At 58.2% G+C, this 19,053-nt stretch overlaps 1 protein-coding gene across 1 annotated transcript; it reads left to right on the top strand.

Annotated features, from left to right (window-relative positions):
* The first annotated feature begins 1,694 nt into the window (after positions 1–1,694).
* LOC135323775 (uncharacterized) lies at positions 1,695–5,670 on the top strand. Its single transcript, XM_064498345.1, has 4 exons — positions 1,695–2,173; positions 2,711–2,826; positions 3,364–3,449; positions 4,819–5,670. The coding sequence occupies exons 1-4, from the start codon at positions 1,695–1,697 to the stop codon at positions 5,668–5,670; spliced, it is 1,533 nt and encodes a 510-aa protein (XP_064354415.1).
* The last annotated feature ends 13,383 nt before the right edge of the window (positions 5,671–19,053 follow it).

The following is a 19,053-nucleotide window of genomic DNA, read 5'->3' as shown; positions in this document are numbered from 1 at the left end:
TGAGCACCGGATACATAGTGTTCATAGCTGCTTCTAATCCCATTTAGCAGCAAAAACCGTGGAAAATAACCATGCAGAAGGCTTGGACAACTCCACAATGGCCCTGGCAAATAAAACAAAGAGCTTGTGCACCTCCGCTTTGGGGGCTGAGCTCTGTAGGTGGGCAGCTGGGACTCAAACTGCAGGAGTCTTTACTCCAGTGCTGCTGTGCATTTGCAAATGGCCGTTGGGGGTGTTACAGGGAGGGAGAGACATCAGTGATAACAGGAAATTAGTTTGAAAGCTCCAGCTCTGTTATGGGAATGGCCAATGTGGACATCAAGAAATAATGGTGGCAACGAAGTATATGTGTCATTCGATAAGTGGTCTCAATCCTGTATATGGCTCTGCTGGTGTAGAGACAGCCTGGTTTGCTATTGCAGTGTTTTAAGGTGTCAAGGCAATAGGGAAGAAATTCCCAGCTGTCTCTGCTGCACTGGCTTTTTGATCACTGGTGCTAGTCAGAAATGTTCCTGGCTTGCACTGGCAGCTGCCTTTTGCGGGTGTAAGTGATGAGATGTACGCTTGCAGTTGCAGAGGAAGGTCCTCTGATTTCGGAATTCACATGGCATTTTAGGATGTGGTTTCACAAATTGCTCAACGTAGTCTCAATCTGTGCTGCCGCTAGGACGGGCGCTGCAGTCGGCTGCGCACTCGAACCCCCTGCTCTGTGCCAGCAGGAGCAAGGGACTGCCTTGAAAGTGCACTTTTTGCGGAGCGAAGGGGCGAGGTCTGTGTTTTGCGGGAGCTGTGCCGTGCACTGGCCGACCAGGTGGCCTCCCAGGCGCTGGTGACGGCAGAGGAAACGAGATGGGAGGATGCAGCTGTGGGGTGGGAGAACCTCTCGGTTTCAATCAGTCATGATGACAGGACAGTTTTAGATGCATTTGGGGGAAAAAAAATGCTTTCCTCCAGCCAGCAGCTTGTGGGGTAGCTGAGCCAAGGGTGAGCAGGCACTAGCAGAGCTGGTGTAGCTAGCCAGAAGAAACTCCTGGTGTAGAGGCAAAAATGCACATTTACCAGCGTGCCTCCATGAGCGATACGTTACATCAGCAAAAGCAGTTTTATACCGGTGTTACCGCAGCTATAACATGGCTTTGCCAAGCACAGGAACACTGCGGAAAAATCACGCCCTTAACTGAGATTGCTGTCCTAGGAAAATGCTCCTTGAAAATGTGCCGGAATGGCCTGGTGACGGTGGCGGGGATTTCCTCCCAAACAGGTCATTGAGTTTGCTGCCGTTGCTGTTTCTGCCCTTACTGTCGTGTATGTATTGCATTGCAATGGCAAACGCAGGTGCTGCTTTTAAAAGCTGTTTGCTCCACCGCTGCCTGCAGAAGAAGTAATATTTTAGCTTTCTCTCTTTGGCCATAATTGTGCATTGCTTGCGGGGTTCTCCCACATTTTCACGAGCCTCCCCCCTTCCTCCCACCCTGTCTTGCCGTTACAAAAGTTCGAGTCATGGCAGAGGGCGGGATGCCGCAGGAGTGAGTCATGGCGGGTAGAGAGAGGCTTTGGCTTTCGGGGCCCCTCTTCTCCACCGGCCCTGGGCTGCGCGTGTTCGGCCCCCGGCTCCGGGTTCCAAGCGGTTTGGGGCTGTTCGATTCGAATCCGGTTCCGAGCCGTTGAGCTGCCGGCTGCCAGCGTTGGCGCGGATGGATGCCCCGAGGGCCGCCCCGGCCCCCAGCCGGCCCTCCCTGCTCCAGCTCCTCGGGAGACTCTTTGGGCTCCGGCGAAGCACGCGGCGGGCACAGGAGCCTGGAGCCCGGGGCAAAGGCCACGACAGCCCCGCGGCTCCCGCGGCAGCCGTGCCGGACTGGGTGCTGCCTGGCAGCGGGGAGCTCGCAGGGCAGCAGCGGCCGTGCCGTGAGCCCCGGGGGGATGCCGCGGGGCAGAGCGGGGAGGAGGCGCTGGGGGAGCTGCGGGAGATCAGCCTGGAGGGCTCCCTCGGGAGCGGCACAAGCCGAGGCTGCCCGACGCCGAGCGTCAGTGACACGGAGCTGGATGCGGCCGGGGACACGGCGGAGGCTCCGGCGAGCAGCCCGGCCCCGGCACAGCAGCACGTGGGCAGCGGGGTGGCCGGCCAGGAGGGGAAGGTCATGCCAGAAGCTCTCGGTGACGCGGCTCTGGAGACGTAAGTCTGGGCAGTGACCCGGGGCCAAGGGCCTGGCTCGCTTCAGTGCCCCTTTGGGGAGCCGCATCCTGCTAGGGAGGGCTGCCCTGGAGGGATGAGGCAAAGCCCCATGGCTGTGTCGGCCTCGTCGGATCCCGAGCGGCAGTTGTTTTGTGAAGGGCTCCTCGTTTGGATTTTATAAACAGCCCGTAGCACTTTTTTCCCTACTTTCTTAAAACATTTAAATGAGCCCGTTGTTTCCAGCGCTGCTACAGTTGGCTCCGAGAGCCCACACTGTGCTTGGGGGCATCCTGCATCCGCAGCTGCCAGCCTCTGTCTATCTTTACCACCCCCAAAGATCCCCAGGTTGCTCTGCATGGACTCTGGCCCTCTGTAGAAAACTGAATTATGGCCCTTTGCAGTCCTTGGCCTCTCCAGGCTGCTGGCGAGGGATGCAATCAGATCCACCTCCATTAGTGTTGCTAACAGAGGGTCAGAAATTGCAGTGCTGGTCCTGTGGCCTTCATTCAGTCCAGCCTAACTGTGTTTTGGATCCAGGGCTGGGCTCCTCCAAGGTCCCGGTGCTGCTGCTGAAGTTACCGGCATCGCAAGCCTCCCGCTGATGTTTCCTGCGGGCTTTGATGCTGAAAAGGAGAGAGAGCAGCTCCTGAAAGGTGAGAGATGGCTCAGAGGGAGAACGGATCCCTCCTCATCCCTGTGGGCTTGAGAGCTGCCAGGATGCCAGGATGGGAGAGGTCCTGAGGGATGGCTGGTGGCTCTTCTCCCAGCCTCCGTGCTGGTTTTGGGGTAGGAGCCTTGGGGCTAGTGCTGCACACTATTTGCTGGGTAAATGTTGGCATCAAAGCCATGTGTTGGAGAAGAGCAATCAGGGTGATTGCCCAGGGAGTCGGGTCACTGGGGAGAGAACCCCAGCGCCAAGGCAGAGAGCAGTGAAAATTGCTCAGGATATGGGAGGGATGGGACACTTTAGCCTGTTGCCCTCCTGAACTTAATGCCAGGCCTGCCTAGCATGAGTCTGTTTGCTTTGCTGGAGGTATGGTAGCAGAGGATCTGGACCCGGCCCAGCGTCCTCTCTCAGACCCTCCGTCTGGGGCACATTTCATTGCTTTCTTTGTCAAGGACAGTGCGAAGGGACAGAGGTGACAGCTCTAGGGAGTCATGTTTTTCTTTGGGCTTGTTTTAAACAACAGATCAGGGTGCAGAATCCCCTAAAGCAGAGCTGTCTCTATGGAACAGGCTCATCACCATGAACAGACATCGACGGACTTCGGATAAGGTTGGTGGAAAGGACATGGATGGTGGGGCTAAGGTAGTGGTCAGCTGCTGGGAAGCATCTACGTGCCAGCAGATCTAAGCGCCTCAGGCCTTAGAAAAGGCGCAGGGGCAGATCAGCATGGGGGATGCTAACGCTGACCCCGGCACGTCACTGCCAAGACACTACCACGTCAGAGCTGTGGGTTTTTAGGGGCATCTTCGCAGTTCTTCCATATCGCCGTGGTCCCTCCCAGCTGAGCAGGAAATGGCCCCAGGACACAGTGGGGAACTGATGGCCAGTGCCTGGTGTTGGGTGCTGGCTGAGCTGGGATGCATGGGGTAAAAAAGAAGTAGTGGCAAGAGCCAGGCCTTTGGGATTCCCTTCCTGGTCTTGTTAGAGACCCGGCTGTGACTGTGGTTGTTTAACGTGGGTAACTGGTCACCCAGCAGCCCTGGAGCAATGTGTGTGTGCAGTTACCTTGCTGTCTCTAGCAATCCCATTGCAATAGTTCTTAGATGGTCCAAAGCAGAAAAAAAGATGACCCTGCCGACTTGGTCTTCATCTAAGACCTTAGGGTTGCAACGGAGTTCCCAGGTATCTTCAAGGCAGCCTGAGCGAGCTGGGAGGAGGCCATGGACGGAGCAGGAGGGACCTCTGCAATCCAGACAACATAAACCGGGGAGGTTTGCAGCAGAGCGGAGACTCCAGTTGCTTGGTCAGGGCTCTGTGAGCAACACTGAAAATGATGCAGGATCTGGTAGAGCTGCCGGAAGTAGCCGGGGCGGTGGAGGGTTAGTGGTTTAATAAAGTGGCTCTGTCGGGGTGTGGGTGTGGGTGTGGGAATGGTGCCGCATGTAGATACAAGACAAATTAGGCCCCCTCTCTGCTTGATGGTGCAGTGCATTAAATCAGCCCTTTGAGAAATGATCGATATTTTGTTCCAGACAGCAATGAGGGACTTCAGAGCAGCATTTTAACAGGAGCCCTGGGGAGCTGCCTGAAATTGTTTAAAAAGTTTTTTAATAGCTCTCCTTTTCCAACCAGCATAACCATATTACAGGTCCTAACACTGCCTGGAAAAATGTGGGAGACAAGAGGCAGCTTAATGGTCAGGGAATGGGAGCCTGGAGACCAGGCTTCTGTTGGATTTTGTCACTCGCTGCCTCCCTGACCTGGGCCAGCCTCTCCCCTGCCTGCCTCAGTTTCCCGTCTGTGCCAGCGGACAGGCATCTGCCCGGTTGCATGAAGCACCCTGAGATCCCTAGACGGCAAAATGCTGGGAGTAGCGTTTTTTTCAAGATCGGCTGCTGGCAATAGTGTTACATCAGAGTCAGAGTGTAGTGCAGAGAGACGTTTTGTTGATTCTGACTGCATCTGTTTTTCACTGCAGCCTCACGTCCCGGGAAGCCTGATGCAGCTGGAAAGGGAAGAGGAGTCTCCTCTGAGTGTGGCTGTTCATGGACCCACAGCACCGGTTCTCCCCCTCCTGCCCGCGAAACCCTCTGGTGTGGTCCCGGTGTACAGGCGAGCTCCTCCGCTCTCTGCGGCCAAGGGTGGGAGCGGAAGCCCACCGCCGCCCTGCCTGCAGCCCAGCCGCGAGCGGAGGCGGGCGAGCCGGGGCAGCAGCCGGGCAGAGGTTTCCTCGCGGCGCCAGATGGCACTCTGCGACTTCAAACCGCCCGGCGCCCACCCGCCCGTGGTGGGGACACCCTGCAAGCGGGGTCCCTGCCCCGGCCTGGAGCCGGGCCCTGGGGAGCAGGGGGCAGCGGGCACGGGGGGATGGGGCTCCCTGAGCCCGTGCGCCAAATCTGCGTGGGCCGGACAAGGTTTCTCTCAACTTACGTACGGGTCTAACTATTGCACAGCGGACCAAGCAGCACAGCGTGCGTACGGCGGGGTGAGCGGAGTCGCCTCCTCCCGACCCTTTGCAACAACGAGACTCAAACCCAGCCGAGATCCTCCTGCTCCGAAGCCGCTGCAGCGTGACCGGACGGTGGCTGCGCAGCCCGGACGCGGGACCGGGGCCGCCGGGGTCGGCCGAGAGCCGCAGCGTGCTCTTGCCACCCACCTCTCCGTCCGGCTCGCTGCAGCGTTGCTTAACGGGCCGGAGGATGAGACTAAGGGGAGCTCGGAGCTCGGATGCCCAGATCTCCGCAGGGCCCCGCGCCACGCCGAGGGCGCAGGGCAGGGGGGTCTCCGTGCCGAGTTCATCGCAGCTTTGCTGTCTCTGGGCTCTGGATGAAGAGGGAATATGAGGCTCAGGCAAAGCACTTCTCACATTCACCAGATTTATCAAATTGATTAAAAAAGCCAACAGATCTAGGCCTTGTTCCTGTAATAGCTATTGGAGTGTGTTAGGCATTAATCAAACAGTCTGGTTGCCGTGTCTGAAGAGCCCAGCCTCAGCCAGCTTGTGTTTTTCAGCCAGTGGAAGAGCTGTCAAGCTCTAATCTGTTTAGAGCAGAATAACTTATGAATGCACTTTCTGATAGTTTGTTTTATAAATACAGGAGAGGGGGTTCTGCAACTGCATGTATCTGTCAGAAGGCTGATAAATTTGTGTGTGTGGTCCGAGTGCCATCGTATGGACTCTCAGCAAGTGGGGAGGGAAGAGACCACACACCCACCTCCTTTTCACAAAATTGTCTCCAATTTTGCCACTTGGATTTGAAATGGATCGACTTTGCCCACTGATACTTGAAATACTTCAAATAATGGAGCTCCTATCCCTTCCTTCTTGGAGGCAAACCATGATCTCCTTGAGTTTTTCCCTAATCAAGCAAAAAAAGCTAACCCATCACATCCTGGGGCATCTGAGTGAGTCCCGAGGCACAGGGCTCCTACGAGTGCCCCAAGAAAATTCTCAGATCCTTGGCCACAGAGAGTGGTCAAACATGCTAGCAAACCTTTCTGCGGGCAAAAAGGTTGGGACAACCTGCTTACAAGCTCCTGCAGGTCTGTGATGATGTTGCCAAGCTGTTAATGTCTGTGGTGGTTTCCTGCTCTGAGGGCACATTCAGAGTGTTATTCCAATTTGCCTTACCACACAGGGGTGACTGTCTCTTTGACGTACTTCTTTCTCCAACTAAGGTTTTCTGAAAACAGAGGAGAAGAAACCGTTGGCCACTTTGGGAGAAGCCAGGTAGAGCTGGGAGCAAACGGCGCAGGAAGAAGAAACGACCCTGGAGAAGGTTGAGGTCAGTCTGGAAGAGAAAAACACCACTAATACATTGACATGGGATGTCTCTCCTAGAGCCAAGTGCCACCACGGCATGTTATGGCTGCTGGGCTGCTTGTTGTCACCGGGAGCTCTTACACCAGCTCACACCTGGAGCGTGCTCTGGGCTATGCAGGGGCAGACACTGGGGCTGTATTTCTGCATCCTCCACCAAATCGTTGTGGGACCGTGGTCAAGACGCTTTGGCCTGTATGTTTAAAATTGCATAGTGTCAGGCCTATAAATCCATTGTGGTGGAGTAGGTGATTTCTGCAGAAATTCAGCACCTTTCGGAAAGGTTATTCATTAAGGAGCTTGGTTTGAAGTCTCCGCCTTTGAGAAGTCTGGCTCTGCATTTTCTGCCTCAGTTTCTCCTTTTGCACAGCGGTTTGGGTACTAGTTGTTCACCTGCAGAGCACAGCATGCATCAGTGCCCCGTTTCTGAACGCCTCTGAAATCCAGGCTGTAAGGGCTCTGGGCGGTTCCAAACTAAGGAAACCCTCCGTCATCGCGAGGCGGAAACCCGGGGAGTTTTCAAGCCTCGCTCTGCAGGGGCAGATCCACGCACTCATCACTCCCGCTGCCCGAGCTTGGTGCGAGTGTGGGACAGGGGCAGCTGAGCGCCAGCACGCGCCTCCCGAGGCCAGGGACAGCCGGAGAGAGAGGAAAAAGCTACTTCCTCCGCTCCGTGCGCAGGAAGAGCCTGTCTGGGAGGCGGGAAGGGGTGCCGTGCTCGGCGGGGCGGGGGGCTGCGCGTCCGCGTGCGGCGGTCATGCTGCAATCTCCTGTCTTCTCCCTTGTGCAAACACAAGCTGTATTGTCTTTGCTCCAGTAGCTGCTACGGGGGGATGGGAAACTCCCAAATATCAATGGAAAGCTGCGTGCGGAGGCGGCTTCTTTGTCTCGCACGGTGCAGGCCAGGAGTTTTAGTGGATTGTTTGCTTGGTTGGGCTTTTCTCCTCCTCGCTCGGCTCCTTCCACCACCACCTCGCTCCGCCGTGCGTGGGGAGGCGCGGATTTCGAGCGTTCAGGAAGGCACCTGGGGTTTAGGGGACGCCTGGGCGCTCCGTCCCTCTCTGTCCGTGCCCAGCTGCTCCGAGCTGCAGGGCGCAGGTCCCAGCCCGGGCGCCCGCACAGTGGCTGCTTTCAGCCTCCAAGTCTCCGTCTGCGAACAGACGCCGATTCACAAGCGCGGTCTTTGCGGGCAGATGAAGGCAGGGACATGCCTGGTGCAGCTCCCGGAGCCCTGGAAGCCGGCGGGGAGGTGCTGGTGTCCGGCTTCCCTGGGGCAGTAAACGGGGCTGGAGGCTGGAGGGCTCCGGGGAGGAGCGGAGCAAGCAGGAGGGGCATCTCGGAGCAACCCTGCTCCGTGCTAACAGCTGGCCTGGGTCCAGGTCTCATGCGCTCCAGTGTCGAGAGATGCTGGAGGCCCCCGAATTCCCATACGCCCCCAGCAGCTGCAGGTAGCGGCAGGGAAAGAGCCCGTTTTGGGGCACGGGGAGACCGTCAGGAGGCCGGTCAGGCTGTGCAGGGGGGTCCCGACGGCAGGTCTTGCCGGAGGCAGTGCCGCTCTGCGTTTGCTGCTTCATTCCCTGAGGTGCCTCCTGCCCTCCCTCCCTAGATCCTGCTCCTTGGAGATGGGGGAGAAGCCCCCGGCGGGGTGCCCCGTGCCGGCGGCCCTCCTGCACCCTCCCCGGAGGAGACAGCGGCACTTCTTCACTCCCCACCGTGGTACTCTGGGCCCTAATGACCCCTCAGCTCCAGCTTTTTCTTCTGCTTTTCCCCTTCCCTGTTTCTCTTCAACGAACGTACCATGATTCCCTCTTGTTTCTCCCCTTCCCGTTCCTTGGAGAAGGACCCCTAAGTCTCCCTGCACTGACTGGCACGGCCTCGGTTTGATCTGAATTTGTTCAGATTAAGCGTTTAGTGTGAATAGCTTGTTCTTCCTTCTCCCTCTGATTCTTCACTTTCTCTTATTAAACAGTTCTGTGTTGAGTTACTTTTCCCTCTCCTTTTCTCCGCCTCTCCTTCTTTTCATGTTCTTTGCATTAATCATGTTTTTAAGCTTTTTAAAATTATTTTGGGGGTGGGAAGAGACAGGTCCCTGCCCATTGCAAAAGGAGAGGCGAGGTCACCGTGCCGGTTCGGCCTGCCGTGGTCTCCGTCGCCCGCGCCGGGGCTGGAGGGTAAAGCAGACCTGTCATAGCAGCATCGCAGATGGGCTGCGGCAGGATGGGGAAGCCTCCACGGTGGGGAATCGCTGCCTGGGAGGAGAGGTGTCCCGTCCCCTCGCGCTCCGGGCATCCCGGTGTCCCGGCTGCGGAGCATCGCAGCTCGCATCTCCCCCCTGCTCCCGCCCGGGACCTCTCGGCAGTGCCGGGAGCTCGCAGCGGTGACCCCGGGCCGTGCGAGCGGGGCCGGCGGAGCTGCTGGCAGCCCGGCTCCTGCTAATCTGGGAATTGTATGCCAGGAAGCACACGCCCAGCCGACCTGCCCGGGACAAAGCCGCAGTGCGCGCTCCCGTCTCCCCAGCGTCCCTCTGCGGAGCTCGGGGCTGTTTCCGAGCGGCCCCGGTGCGTGGGGCCGCGCTGGGTCCCTGCCCGGACGTCCCCGGGGGGCCGGGCACCGGGAGCCGCACATCTGCTCCGGCTGCGGCACTCGGTGCTCTCGCCGGCGGACAGGCCCGGCGTGGCACGAGGGACTCGCTTCCCACGCACAGTCCCGCTGGTCTCCGGGCTCATCACAAAACGGGGCTCTAGCATCTAAACTTTCACGACTAAATTGAAACAATGGCTGTGAAAGAGATGAACCCCCTCCCCATTTACTTCTAGGATGTTTACTCTGGACCCTAACAAGGGCAAAATAACTGGAGCCATCAGTACCTTCTTTTCTAGATTGGTTTAGCAGAATATAGCAGCATATAGCAAGAGCCCCTTTCCACAGTGCCTTGCTGGGTACCAAAAGTCTGTGTCCATGAGATGTCCCCAGAGCCCCTGAGCTCCAAATAGACTCAATTTCTGTGTAAATCGCTCTGAGATCTCCCAAAGAAAAGTGCTATATAAAACACAGATATTATTAGCAATCTCCCTCTGCCAGGTCATATGTCAAACACCAGTGCAAGGCTAGAAAGTGTGAGGAGGAAGGGCTGGCCTTGGCTGAGTCACTTTATAGCTGCTCCTTCCAGGGCTGTGCACGCCTCTTTGGGAAGCAGCTGGAGCCGTCCGGTAAACTCGGCCTGGCAAAGGTGGCAAAGTCACTTCCGCAGCGTCCGAGCACCCCGGCGAGCGCGCGGTGCTGCTCCCACCGCGGAGGCAGCCGGTGCCTGCCCTGAGCTGCCCTTGTTTGGTCCGGGGTGGCAATAACAACCCCAGCAAGTTATTTTGCTCTGCCCTTTGAGGGCAGAGCTGGGCCCATCTGCTTGAGAAGGCGCTGCAGGTTCACGTGATGCTCCCACATCCTGTTCGATGTATTTTAAGAATGCTGCTTACAAATACTGGTGTGGTGCGAGAGCAAACCAGGACGCTCACAAATCGTGCGAGATACAGAAGCCTCTGCACACCTCATTATTTTCCTATGTGCTGATAGGAGAAGATGATCCAGCCCCGGAGCGTTATAACGGCTGCAGCTCTTCCAATTGCGAAGATGGATGGGCCGGTGGGACCGCTCCGGCACCGAGAGGCCCAATCCAATTTCCTGTGCCGTCCTGCGCTTCCAGGGCAACCTTGCCCTGGGATGCGTGGTGTCACTCAGCTTATTATGTGTCTTACTGTGCCACCAAGAAGCCCCAGTCCTGGATGAAGACTCCTTCGTGCGAGCTGCTGCACGAGCTCAGAGTAAAATAGATGGCTTGTGCCAGAAATAACTTTCAGTCTGAGATTTCCAGGTCTCACAAAGCTGTTGTAAAGTTGCATTACAAATGCGAGGCACTCGGATATTACGGTGATATGAGCCACCATAATAGAATGTTTTAAATGAAATATTCATTCGGATCTTCAGCCTGTAAAATGGATAGAGCTCTGCTGGCTTCTGTGGACTCACACTAATTTATTTTTTATTGCGACCCATTTGCGTTATGATGGTGGCTAGGAGATTCTAGGAGATCGCCTCCAGCCTAAGATCCCATTATTTCAGGTGCTCTAAAATCACAGAACAACTAGACAATCTGTGCCCCAAATTCAAAACCGCTAAGGATGTAGCCTGGTATTTTTCAAAAACAAGCCTATTCTCTAACACACACAGCATTTCCTCCTTGCAGGGCATCTTTGTAGAGAGAGGCTCTTCCTTAGCAATTCAGGCAGACCTCAAAAGTCCTATCTCTCGGCTGATGGTATCACACTGCCTCTGAAAGAGATTGTAATTTAATCAACAAAGAGCGCTTAGAGCCCCAGACCAGACGGGAGAAATGTTTGTGAAACAAAGACTCTATTTTCGAGAAAATCCTTCATCTTGTGCATTGAATGAGAGGAATAATTCAAACTCCGGAGGCAAGCGGCTGAGACAGCCCGTGGGCAGGAAATTCTCGTGTCACGCGCTGACCGGTTCTCCTGGCTTGTCCATAATAGAGCAGCTGCTACTTTTACAAGCAGATATAATCCCTGTTTTACATTCGGAGATGATTTGAATCCCTCTGTGGACGTAGCCTGTCGTTGCACCTATCTGCTGTTTGCACCCACCCACGGCCCTCCCAGAGGGAAGCCCCGGGCTCCCGCGACGGGTCCTGCCCGCTAGCGAAGCGGCGCTGCCGGCAGAGCCCCAGAGATGCTCCCGGCCGGGACGAGGAGCAAAGCCGGCGGTCCGGCTGCTCTGGGAAAATGCAGGGCGGCGTTTCAGCAAGCTGCACCCCGCGCGGGGCTTGGGGACGAGCCGCCGCCGGGGCACAGCGAGCGGGGCGGCTACGTGCTCCTCCGCGGCCACGGCCGCCCTCCTCCCTCCCAGCAGCGCTGGAGCACTTTGCAAGCGAGAGCTGTGATTCTGATCGAAGGAAACATTAGTCATGGGAGACTTGGGTCTTTGCTGTTGAAGTTAAACGTTAGGCATCCAGCTGGCATCCACGATAAAGAAAACTCCGGTTTAGCAGCGCGAGGACGCTTTGTGCCACAGTTTAAAAGTCCAGCACGGCAATTGCATCCTGCCTCCGTAGCCTTTTCATTAGCTGCACTAAACTAGCATTTTCCGTGGGCACATCAGTTTTGGGACAGCCCAGACACTTTTCAAGCCTTGAGCCCTCTAGTTACAGCCGGTTTTTCACAGCTACCAAGCCTCTGCCGCCAGCCCGGCCCCGTTGCTGGTGTCTCCAGCGCTCGCAGCCCAACTGCTGCTCTGAACCGGGTGGGAAGGAGCCCCGTCTGCCACAGCGTGTAAAAGAGCTTTTGGGGCCTGACGGCGGTATATAAAACGCGACATAATGTTACCTATAATTTTTTAAAAGCAGCTCTGGTCCTGCAGATAAAACACTCTCTATAGTTTCTTTTCTTTAGCAGCTATAAAGTGCGGACATCCATTCTCCCTCCCTCTTAGCTTGTGACTGCCTTGGTTTATGGCGTCGTCAGAGCCTCCCGATTGATTTACATGTAACGGCAGTAAACAGTCGCTCCCACTCTCTCCAGTCCCTTGTCCCGGGCTCCTCGGTGACTCAGCAGCACAAGTGTGACTAACTCTTCCCTCCACAGCAAACAGATTTTGGGTCTTTATTCAATGCATTCCTCGCTGGTGGTGGAAGCCGGCTGACGAACTGCCCCGGCACAGCCGAAGGAAGCGCCCCGGCCGCCGGCACCGGGGCTTCGGCACCGCACCTAACCTGCTGCAGGATGCCGGGCTGTGCCGTGCACGGCGGGTCCAGCTGGATGCAGGGCTTTCTCCTGCCCCGGCTGGGATTGGCTCTCCTTGGAAAATGCATTTAATCTGTTCAGGACCTCCCAGACAGCAGTTGCACCCCCTCCACTGCCAGTATCTCCTGGCATCCAGCTGTTGGCAGAACTGGAGCACAGGCCAGTGGCAGCCTGGTTAGTATAAATCCTCCCGTCATCTGGGCTGCTTCCTCCCCAGCAACTTTTGGACTCTTTGGGAGAATTTGTGCACTGTAAAGCCACATGGGATAACTCCTGCTGGCACCTGCATCTGGCCTCTTTTCATCCCCCAGCCACGATGAGGTCAGTTTAGGAGCGAGGATCTCTCCACTCACCTGTGCCACATCTATTGCCGTGACAGCAGAAAGGTGTTAAATGAGGCATCGTTACTGCACACCTGACCTTGTCCTGCTCCCTTTGCAGAGCAAACTCGCAGCAGGAGGGAGCCCAGAGCTCGCTTCTTGGTGCAGCAGTGCCCAGGTGGGAGGGTGAGACCCCCCCCTCCCTCCCCCGGGCTGGTGGCCCTTCAATCGCAGGTGTGGGGATGCCTTTAAGGGGAGGGATTTCCTGGGGGGCTGGTGGTTTCCTCCTGCAGGGGCTGGGATGCTGCTGCCCTGGGGCAGGTGGGGCTGTGTGGTGCCTGGTCCTGGAGGAAGAGCAGGCAGCGATGGCAGCCTGGACTGTAAGTGCTCGTCCTGTGGCTCTGCAGGGCTCTGATACTGCTGTTTCTGGAGTTGCTGGTGCATTTGGGTCTTGTCGTGTTGGAGCACATCCAGGTGGGATGGGAGCTTGGAAAGCTGTGGTTTGTAGCCTGGGCTGGTGACCTGTGTGCTGGCTGCTCCCGGGGTGTCTCTGTGTTCGCAGCCTTGGCCCCAGTTGTGTCCCTTGCTCCTTGCCGAAGGTTTTCTGCTGCCCGCAGATGCCCCTGCCCTTCGGTGGGTCTAGCACTGGCAGTGCGCGGTGCCTCTGCTCGGGGCACGGGCAGAGCCTGGCTCCCCATGCTTGTCCCCTTGGGCAGCGCCCGTGGGAGCCTGCGTTTGAGGGCAGGGAGGTTGGGGAGCCCTCCTCGGGACCTGCTGTATCGGGTGACCGAAACGATGGGGCAGAGCCGAGGGGGGCGGTGGCCTGGCCCAGGCGGGGCGGCAGCTGGCTCGAGCCCCAGCCCAGCCTCTCATTAGGCAGCAAAGCATGTGGTTATCTCAGCGAAGGCTGTAATTAGGCTGCCTGGCACCAACTTGTCTCAAAAAGCTGGAGAGGAGGCAAGAAACTCAGATCAGCCATTTCATGTGCAGCTTTACAGGGAGAAATGGAGGCCGGGGTGGGAGAGGTCTGCAATGGGAAGCCGGTTCCTCTTTGCTCTGTCCCGTCTGCTCTCCGTGACCATCCCACGAGTCCCTGCGTCCTTCGGGCCAGACCCGACCCAAAGGGAGCTGCACTGGGTGCTCTAGTGCCTCTGGCTCCCTGTTTAAAATCGGCCCCTCTCCCCTGCTAGCCTTAACCTTTCCCTGCTCCCTGCACCGGCCGTCGGAGCATCCCTGTCCCTGGCATGGTGGGATGCAGCTGGAGCCCATCCCACTGCTGGCAGCTCGTGGAAGCGGGCGCCGTGCCTGCCCGAGGCTGGGGCGCGTTTCCCCTCCGTCCCCGATAAGCCGTGTCGCTCATTCGTTGCTGTGTGCTGACGGCGGGCCAGGCAGTAGGACCTGTGTGGTCCCTTGGCGGCAGGGGAAGTGCTGCCGGCACGGCAACGTGGCAATCAATCTCCAAAAGTGCTGCTGAAAGAAGAGGCTGCGTCATTCGCTCCTCTGTGCTGGAGCACAGCTCGTGGCGAGTTTCTCTGGGTTTCTTCAGAGGGATGAAACGTGCTGGTGTGAGTGCGAAGGGCAGGAATTCAGCTGAGCTTGTAGTCGTCAGGTAGAGGTAATTTGGTTTCAGAAGTGCTCGAGGTAGCTCTGGAGCTGCTGGCTGCTCTTGAAAAGCCTCCTCTAGATGGGAGGACGTCTGGTCTGTGTCCCTGTCCTGATGTTCAGGAGTAAGGAGAGATCAGGGAAGTAAAGAGAGGCTTTGCCCTGGGGTGTAAGTCTGTGCCTGCCCTTGGGGCTGAGCCAGCGAAGCAGTCGGTGATGTTCTCACGTGGGCATGAATGCAGTGGATGGTGGGCAGCAAACTAGCTGATTTGGTGCAAAACAGTTGTGCAACCGTGGAGAAGTTGGCATGACTGCTGCAAGCAGGCGATGAAGGAGATGTGGGTCAGCAGCCAGCCAAGCAAAAGAGCATTGTGCAACGTAGAAACCTCTTGGGCAACGCATCCAGAGGGATGGGGAATGGGGCTCTCCGCTCGCTCCCGGCCCATGGTGAGGGTACGGCCGGCAGCTCCAATGCCAGCTCCACCCAACGGCTAAGCTGCGTTTGCCTATTAGGGAAGTTATGAGCCTGTGCAAACATCACCATTTGCTTTTGATAAAAACGAGTGCAGAAAAACCCTGTCCGTTAGGTGTGGCCGGTCCTGGCAGGCTGCTCGCGTGGGTCGGGGTCGTGCCGGGTCTGGGGGGTCAGCTCGGCCGCGGACCGCCAGGGCCTCCCGGCCCGTTTCCGCCCCACGGAGAGCAGCTCCGGTTGCTTCCCCCGGCCTCGCTGCTCTGCAGGCGACTGCAGCGTTTGTCCCAAACCCGGCCCGGCGTCGCTAACGGCAACTGCTAATTGTTCTCTCATTCTGTACTATATTTAATTCCCCACTATTATTTTTTCCCCTTTTAATCATAAAAAGCCTAAATTTCCCTCGGGGAAGGTTATTGGCTCGACTGTGGAAATATACCTGCGAGTTGCACGGCGCCAAGCCGCCGGGGGACTGGCTGTATTTTTAAATCCAAGTACAAAGTGTCTTCGGTGCTGCCTTCACTTAACCCTTCTCAGGGAGGGCGGCTGGGTGGGAACGGGGGCTCTGCTCCCACCCCAGGGCTCCAGCTGCTCTCGGTGCCCATCCTCGGGGCGCCCGGCCTGCTGATGCCGCGTGGCCGCTCGGCTCGGCTGGAGCAGGGGCTCAGGCTCTCCGAGGGTGCCAGGCGCCTCGGTACCTTTGAGGATGTGGGCCAAAGTCATCCCGTCTGGCAGCTATTTCAGGGGAGCGCGGCTGTTCCCGCGGGACCGCTGGCGCAGCAATGGTCTGGCGTGGTGGGTTGGCGCAGGTGGGAGCGGCGGCGTGGATGGGGTAGCCGGCAGGGCCCTGGCCCTCGTCTCGGCTGGTTAACGAAGTGACCCCGGGGGGGTTTATCCCAGGCACTGTGGACCTCGGGTCGCCTTTCCGAGTGCTGCTGGGGGGAGGCTTCGGTTGGGGTTTCCAGCTCAAGCGAAGCGGGTTTGGGGGCCGACCCTGCTCGCTGAGGATGCACGTGCCGTCTCCTGCACTGGAGGAGCAGTTTTATTCGGGGGTGGCTACTCTGGGCTCTGCAATCCTACCCTAGAAGGAGGAACGAGGTTAAAACAACCTCCTCTTTCCCGAGTAGCTCCAGCCTGGGCTCGGCGCTGCTCCCCGCAGGGCGGCTGGGGTGGGAGGATGGCGCGGGGGCGTGAAAAGCGCTGTGCAGAGCCCGGCCGGTCGTTGTATCGCGTCTGTGGGCAGCAGCGGGGTCAGGGGGTAGCCGAAGGCAGTGGGACGAGGGGGAAAACTGGCCTCCTGGCCAAAGAATCCCCCTTTTATGCGAGTTTATCTGCAGAGCGGTCCTGCGCCGCTGCCCCTGCTCCGCGCACAAGGGCCCGAGTGTCTCCCTGCCGCCGCCGCGAACAAAGGAGCCTGCAGTTATTTTTCGCTTTCCCATTCCAGGCGGCTTCACCCTTGCGTTCCCGGCTGCGGCTCCGGCGTTTGGTCTGGCTCTGACGGGCCGTACCAGATGGTGACAGCTTGCATGGAGCTTCCCTGAGTGAATCTGGGGCTGTTTTGCCTGTCTTGGATGCCCTCGTGCCCCGGGTGGGAAGCGAGAAGACGGGCTAAGAGCAGCGCCCGCAAGAGCCGGAGCGCTGGGGCTGCTGCCGCAGCATCCCTGCGGATGGGCACCTGGAAAGGCCCTGGGATGCTCTCGGGGTGCCGCCAGCCTGTCCTGCCCCCTGGACCATGGTGGGGAAGTGCTCCCTGGGGTGTCCATCCAGCATCCTTGCTCGCCGGTGTGCGTTTGCTCCCGGAGTTTGCTCTGGACAAACTCAAGCTCCAGCGGGGCTCCCTGCCAGCGTGGGGGCCAGGAGCCCGGCCGGCCTTTCGGGGGTCCCGGCCCGCGGGGATGCGAAGCCCTGCAGCCGGCATCCGTTCAGCAAGCAGCAAGGGCAAAGGTGGGAGAAGGCGCGCGGGAGGTGTGGGTGGAGAGGGGCCCTTGCCAAGGGAGCATCCTGCGGACGAGGCCGGGGCAGGGAGGCGGCCCCGCAGCTTGAGCGGCTGCCCGCAAAGGAGCGATTTCGGCATGTGAAAGGAATGTGACTTCGGCCCTGCCAGAGATGAAGGCCGGGCCGTGGGGACGGCTGCTGCTGTACTGACTCACCGGCCTCCTCTCCGCAGCCGCTTCCTCTCCGGGAGGCAGAAACTCCCAGTTTTTATTTATCATGTGGCTTAAAGTAGGGGGTAAGGAAGGAAACGCTCTTATTTTTAACTCCTCTATCTCCCCTGAGCCATGGGGCACAGGGAACCATGGGGCGGGGGGGGCCCGGTCTGGTCCGCATTCCCGCAAGCATCCCCATGGCAAGGAGCTGCTCCGCAGCACGGGCTCGCGGGCTGCAGGTCCCTTTTCGGGGCACAGGCTCTCTGCAGCCCTTCAGCGCAGGGGTCTGCAGGCAAATGGCCCTGCTGGTTCGGGGCAGCCCAGAGCCACCCTGACCGGGCTGGAGCCTTGTGCAGGGTGGCAGCGGGGACTCGTGCACTGGGGCAATGATAGCTGGGTTGTGGCTGCGTTGTGGGCAGCTGGTGGTGACCAAAATGCAATTTTCCCATAGAAGCAGCTGCTGGCTGTGCTGGTGATAGCAAGGTGCTGTTTTGCAGGTGCTCAGGGTCCTCTGCCGCACTCATTGCGGGGACAGAGCTGTTCTGATGTCCCAGCCACCCGGAGCTGCGCGTTGCCCTCCCAGGGCTGGAGAGCGGGGAGCATTTTGCCTGCCCCTGCTCCGCCTGGGGAGGGCTTGGGGATGCAGAGATGCCGTGCTGGGGTCAGAACAGGCAGCCTGGGTTGCTCCCCTGAAACGCTATGGGTTGCCCAGATTCCCCGTCTCTGAACTGGGATGTTCATCCCGGCACGTGGGACCGCTCAGCAGCGTCTGCCGGCCTGAGCCGGGGGAAAGGGTCTGCCGTTGCTTCGAAAGGAGACTTTGAGTGGGTTCGTCCTGCCGTTGCAGCTCTCCTGGGTGGAAGAAATCAGGCCAGACACATTTGTTTAGCGTGATGTTTTTTGCACTTCTAGATTTTTACTGCCGGGCGCTCAGCAATCGCGAGCCATCCCCGGTGGCGTGGGGGGACGGGCAGCACCAGGAGCACCGGGGAGGTCGTGGTGGCCCAGCCGTGCACGTGAGGGTGCTGGAGCCGGGGGAGCCATGGGACTGTGGCGATGCCCCTTGGCTGAGGTGCTGCCTTTGATCAGAGCAGCTGATCCACGCCTGAAGTTTTGGTCTCGGACTCCCTGGGTGGCTTTCTTTTAGCTCCTGTTTTGAAACCTTCATTTGCTTTTAGCAGCGGTGAGTTTTTTTCTTTATGATCTTTTCTTTTCCCCCTCTGTTGCCCTGAGATAAAGGCTTCTAAATTTGTCCTGTGCTGAAAATGCAGCTAATCCTGATGGACCTGAATTCGCATCTCCCCCTGAGGAATTGCACTAATTTTTTTCCTTTGTTCTGCCAGGGGACCTGTCCGTTTCCTAGTGGAAAAAAAAACACTATTTAGGGCAAGGTTTAGATTCCAAAACCTGTGTATTTGTTTGCAAGAAAAGAGGACGGGAGGGAAATCAACCCAAAAAAGCATCGCACTTTTTTCCCCCCCCCCCCCTTTCCAATATTGTTTTTGCAGCAGGGAATTTTAATTAAAAGTGCGGAACTAGGACGGCTGCGCTGTCCAGAAGATGCTCCGAGGATGCAGTCCTTTCCCACCGGTGTTAAATCGGGAGCACGGGCGCTGCCAGGCAGGTCGGACCTGCCGTCCGGGCAGTCCGGCATCCTGTCGGATAGCGGCCAGGGACAGCCGCCTCTGCTGCCCCCGCAAAAGCCTCCCCCGGCTCCGACCTGCTGTGTCGGGGTCCCCAAGGGAAGGGTCGCTCTGGGCCGGGAGGGACCGGGTGAGCTTGGGGGATGCTCTGGGTGCGCGGGGGTCCAGGGAGAGCCCTGCCCGCTCTCGGCTCCTGGTCGCTTTGGGCAGGTTGGATGTGGCATCTCGTGCGTGCTGGGCTCTGCGTGCTGGTCACAGCCTTGGACGGGGCTGGAGACAGCGGCTGAAATACCATCCTGGCTTGGGAAACCATGGGAGAGCCCCGGGAGCGGGGAGGCTTGCTGTGGATGGGCTGGGGGAGCAGGAGGGGTAGCAGGGGGCAGACGGGGAGCACGCTGG

The sequence above is a fragment of the Dromaius novaehollandiae genome, chromosome 27 (assembly GCF_036370855.1).
Source record: "Dromaius novaehollandiae isolate bDroNov1 chromosome 27, bDroNov1.hap1, whole genome shotgun sequence".
In the NCBI taxonomy this organism is placed as follows: domain Eukaryota; kingdom Metazoa; phylum Chordata; class Aves; order Casuariiformes; family Dromaiidae; genus Dromaius; species Dromaius novaehollandiae.
The sequence above is the reverse complement of the archived record's forward strand: the minus strand, read 5'-3'. Positions and strand labels throughout refer to the sequence as shown.

Bases quoted from the DNA above. Each gene is read 5' to 3' on its own strand.
- LOC135323775 (XM_064498345.1), top strand. From the start codon at position 1,695: ATGGATGCCCCGAGGGCCGCCCCGGCCCCCAGCCGGCCCTCCCTGCTC. The intron at 2,827-3,363 runs GTGAGAGATGGC...TTTAAACAACAG, and splicing joins GAGAGAGCAGCTCCTGAAAG to ATCAGGGTGCAGAATCCCCT. The intron at 3,450-4,818 runs GTTGGTGGAAAG...TTTTCACTGCAG, and splicing joins ATCGACGGACTTCGGATAAG to CCTCACGTCCCGGGAAGCCT.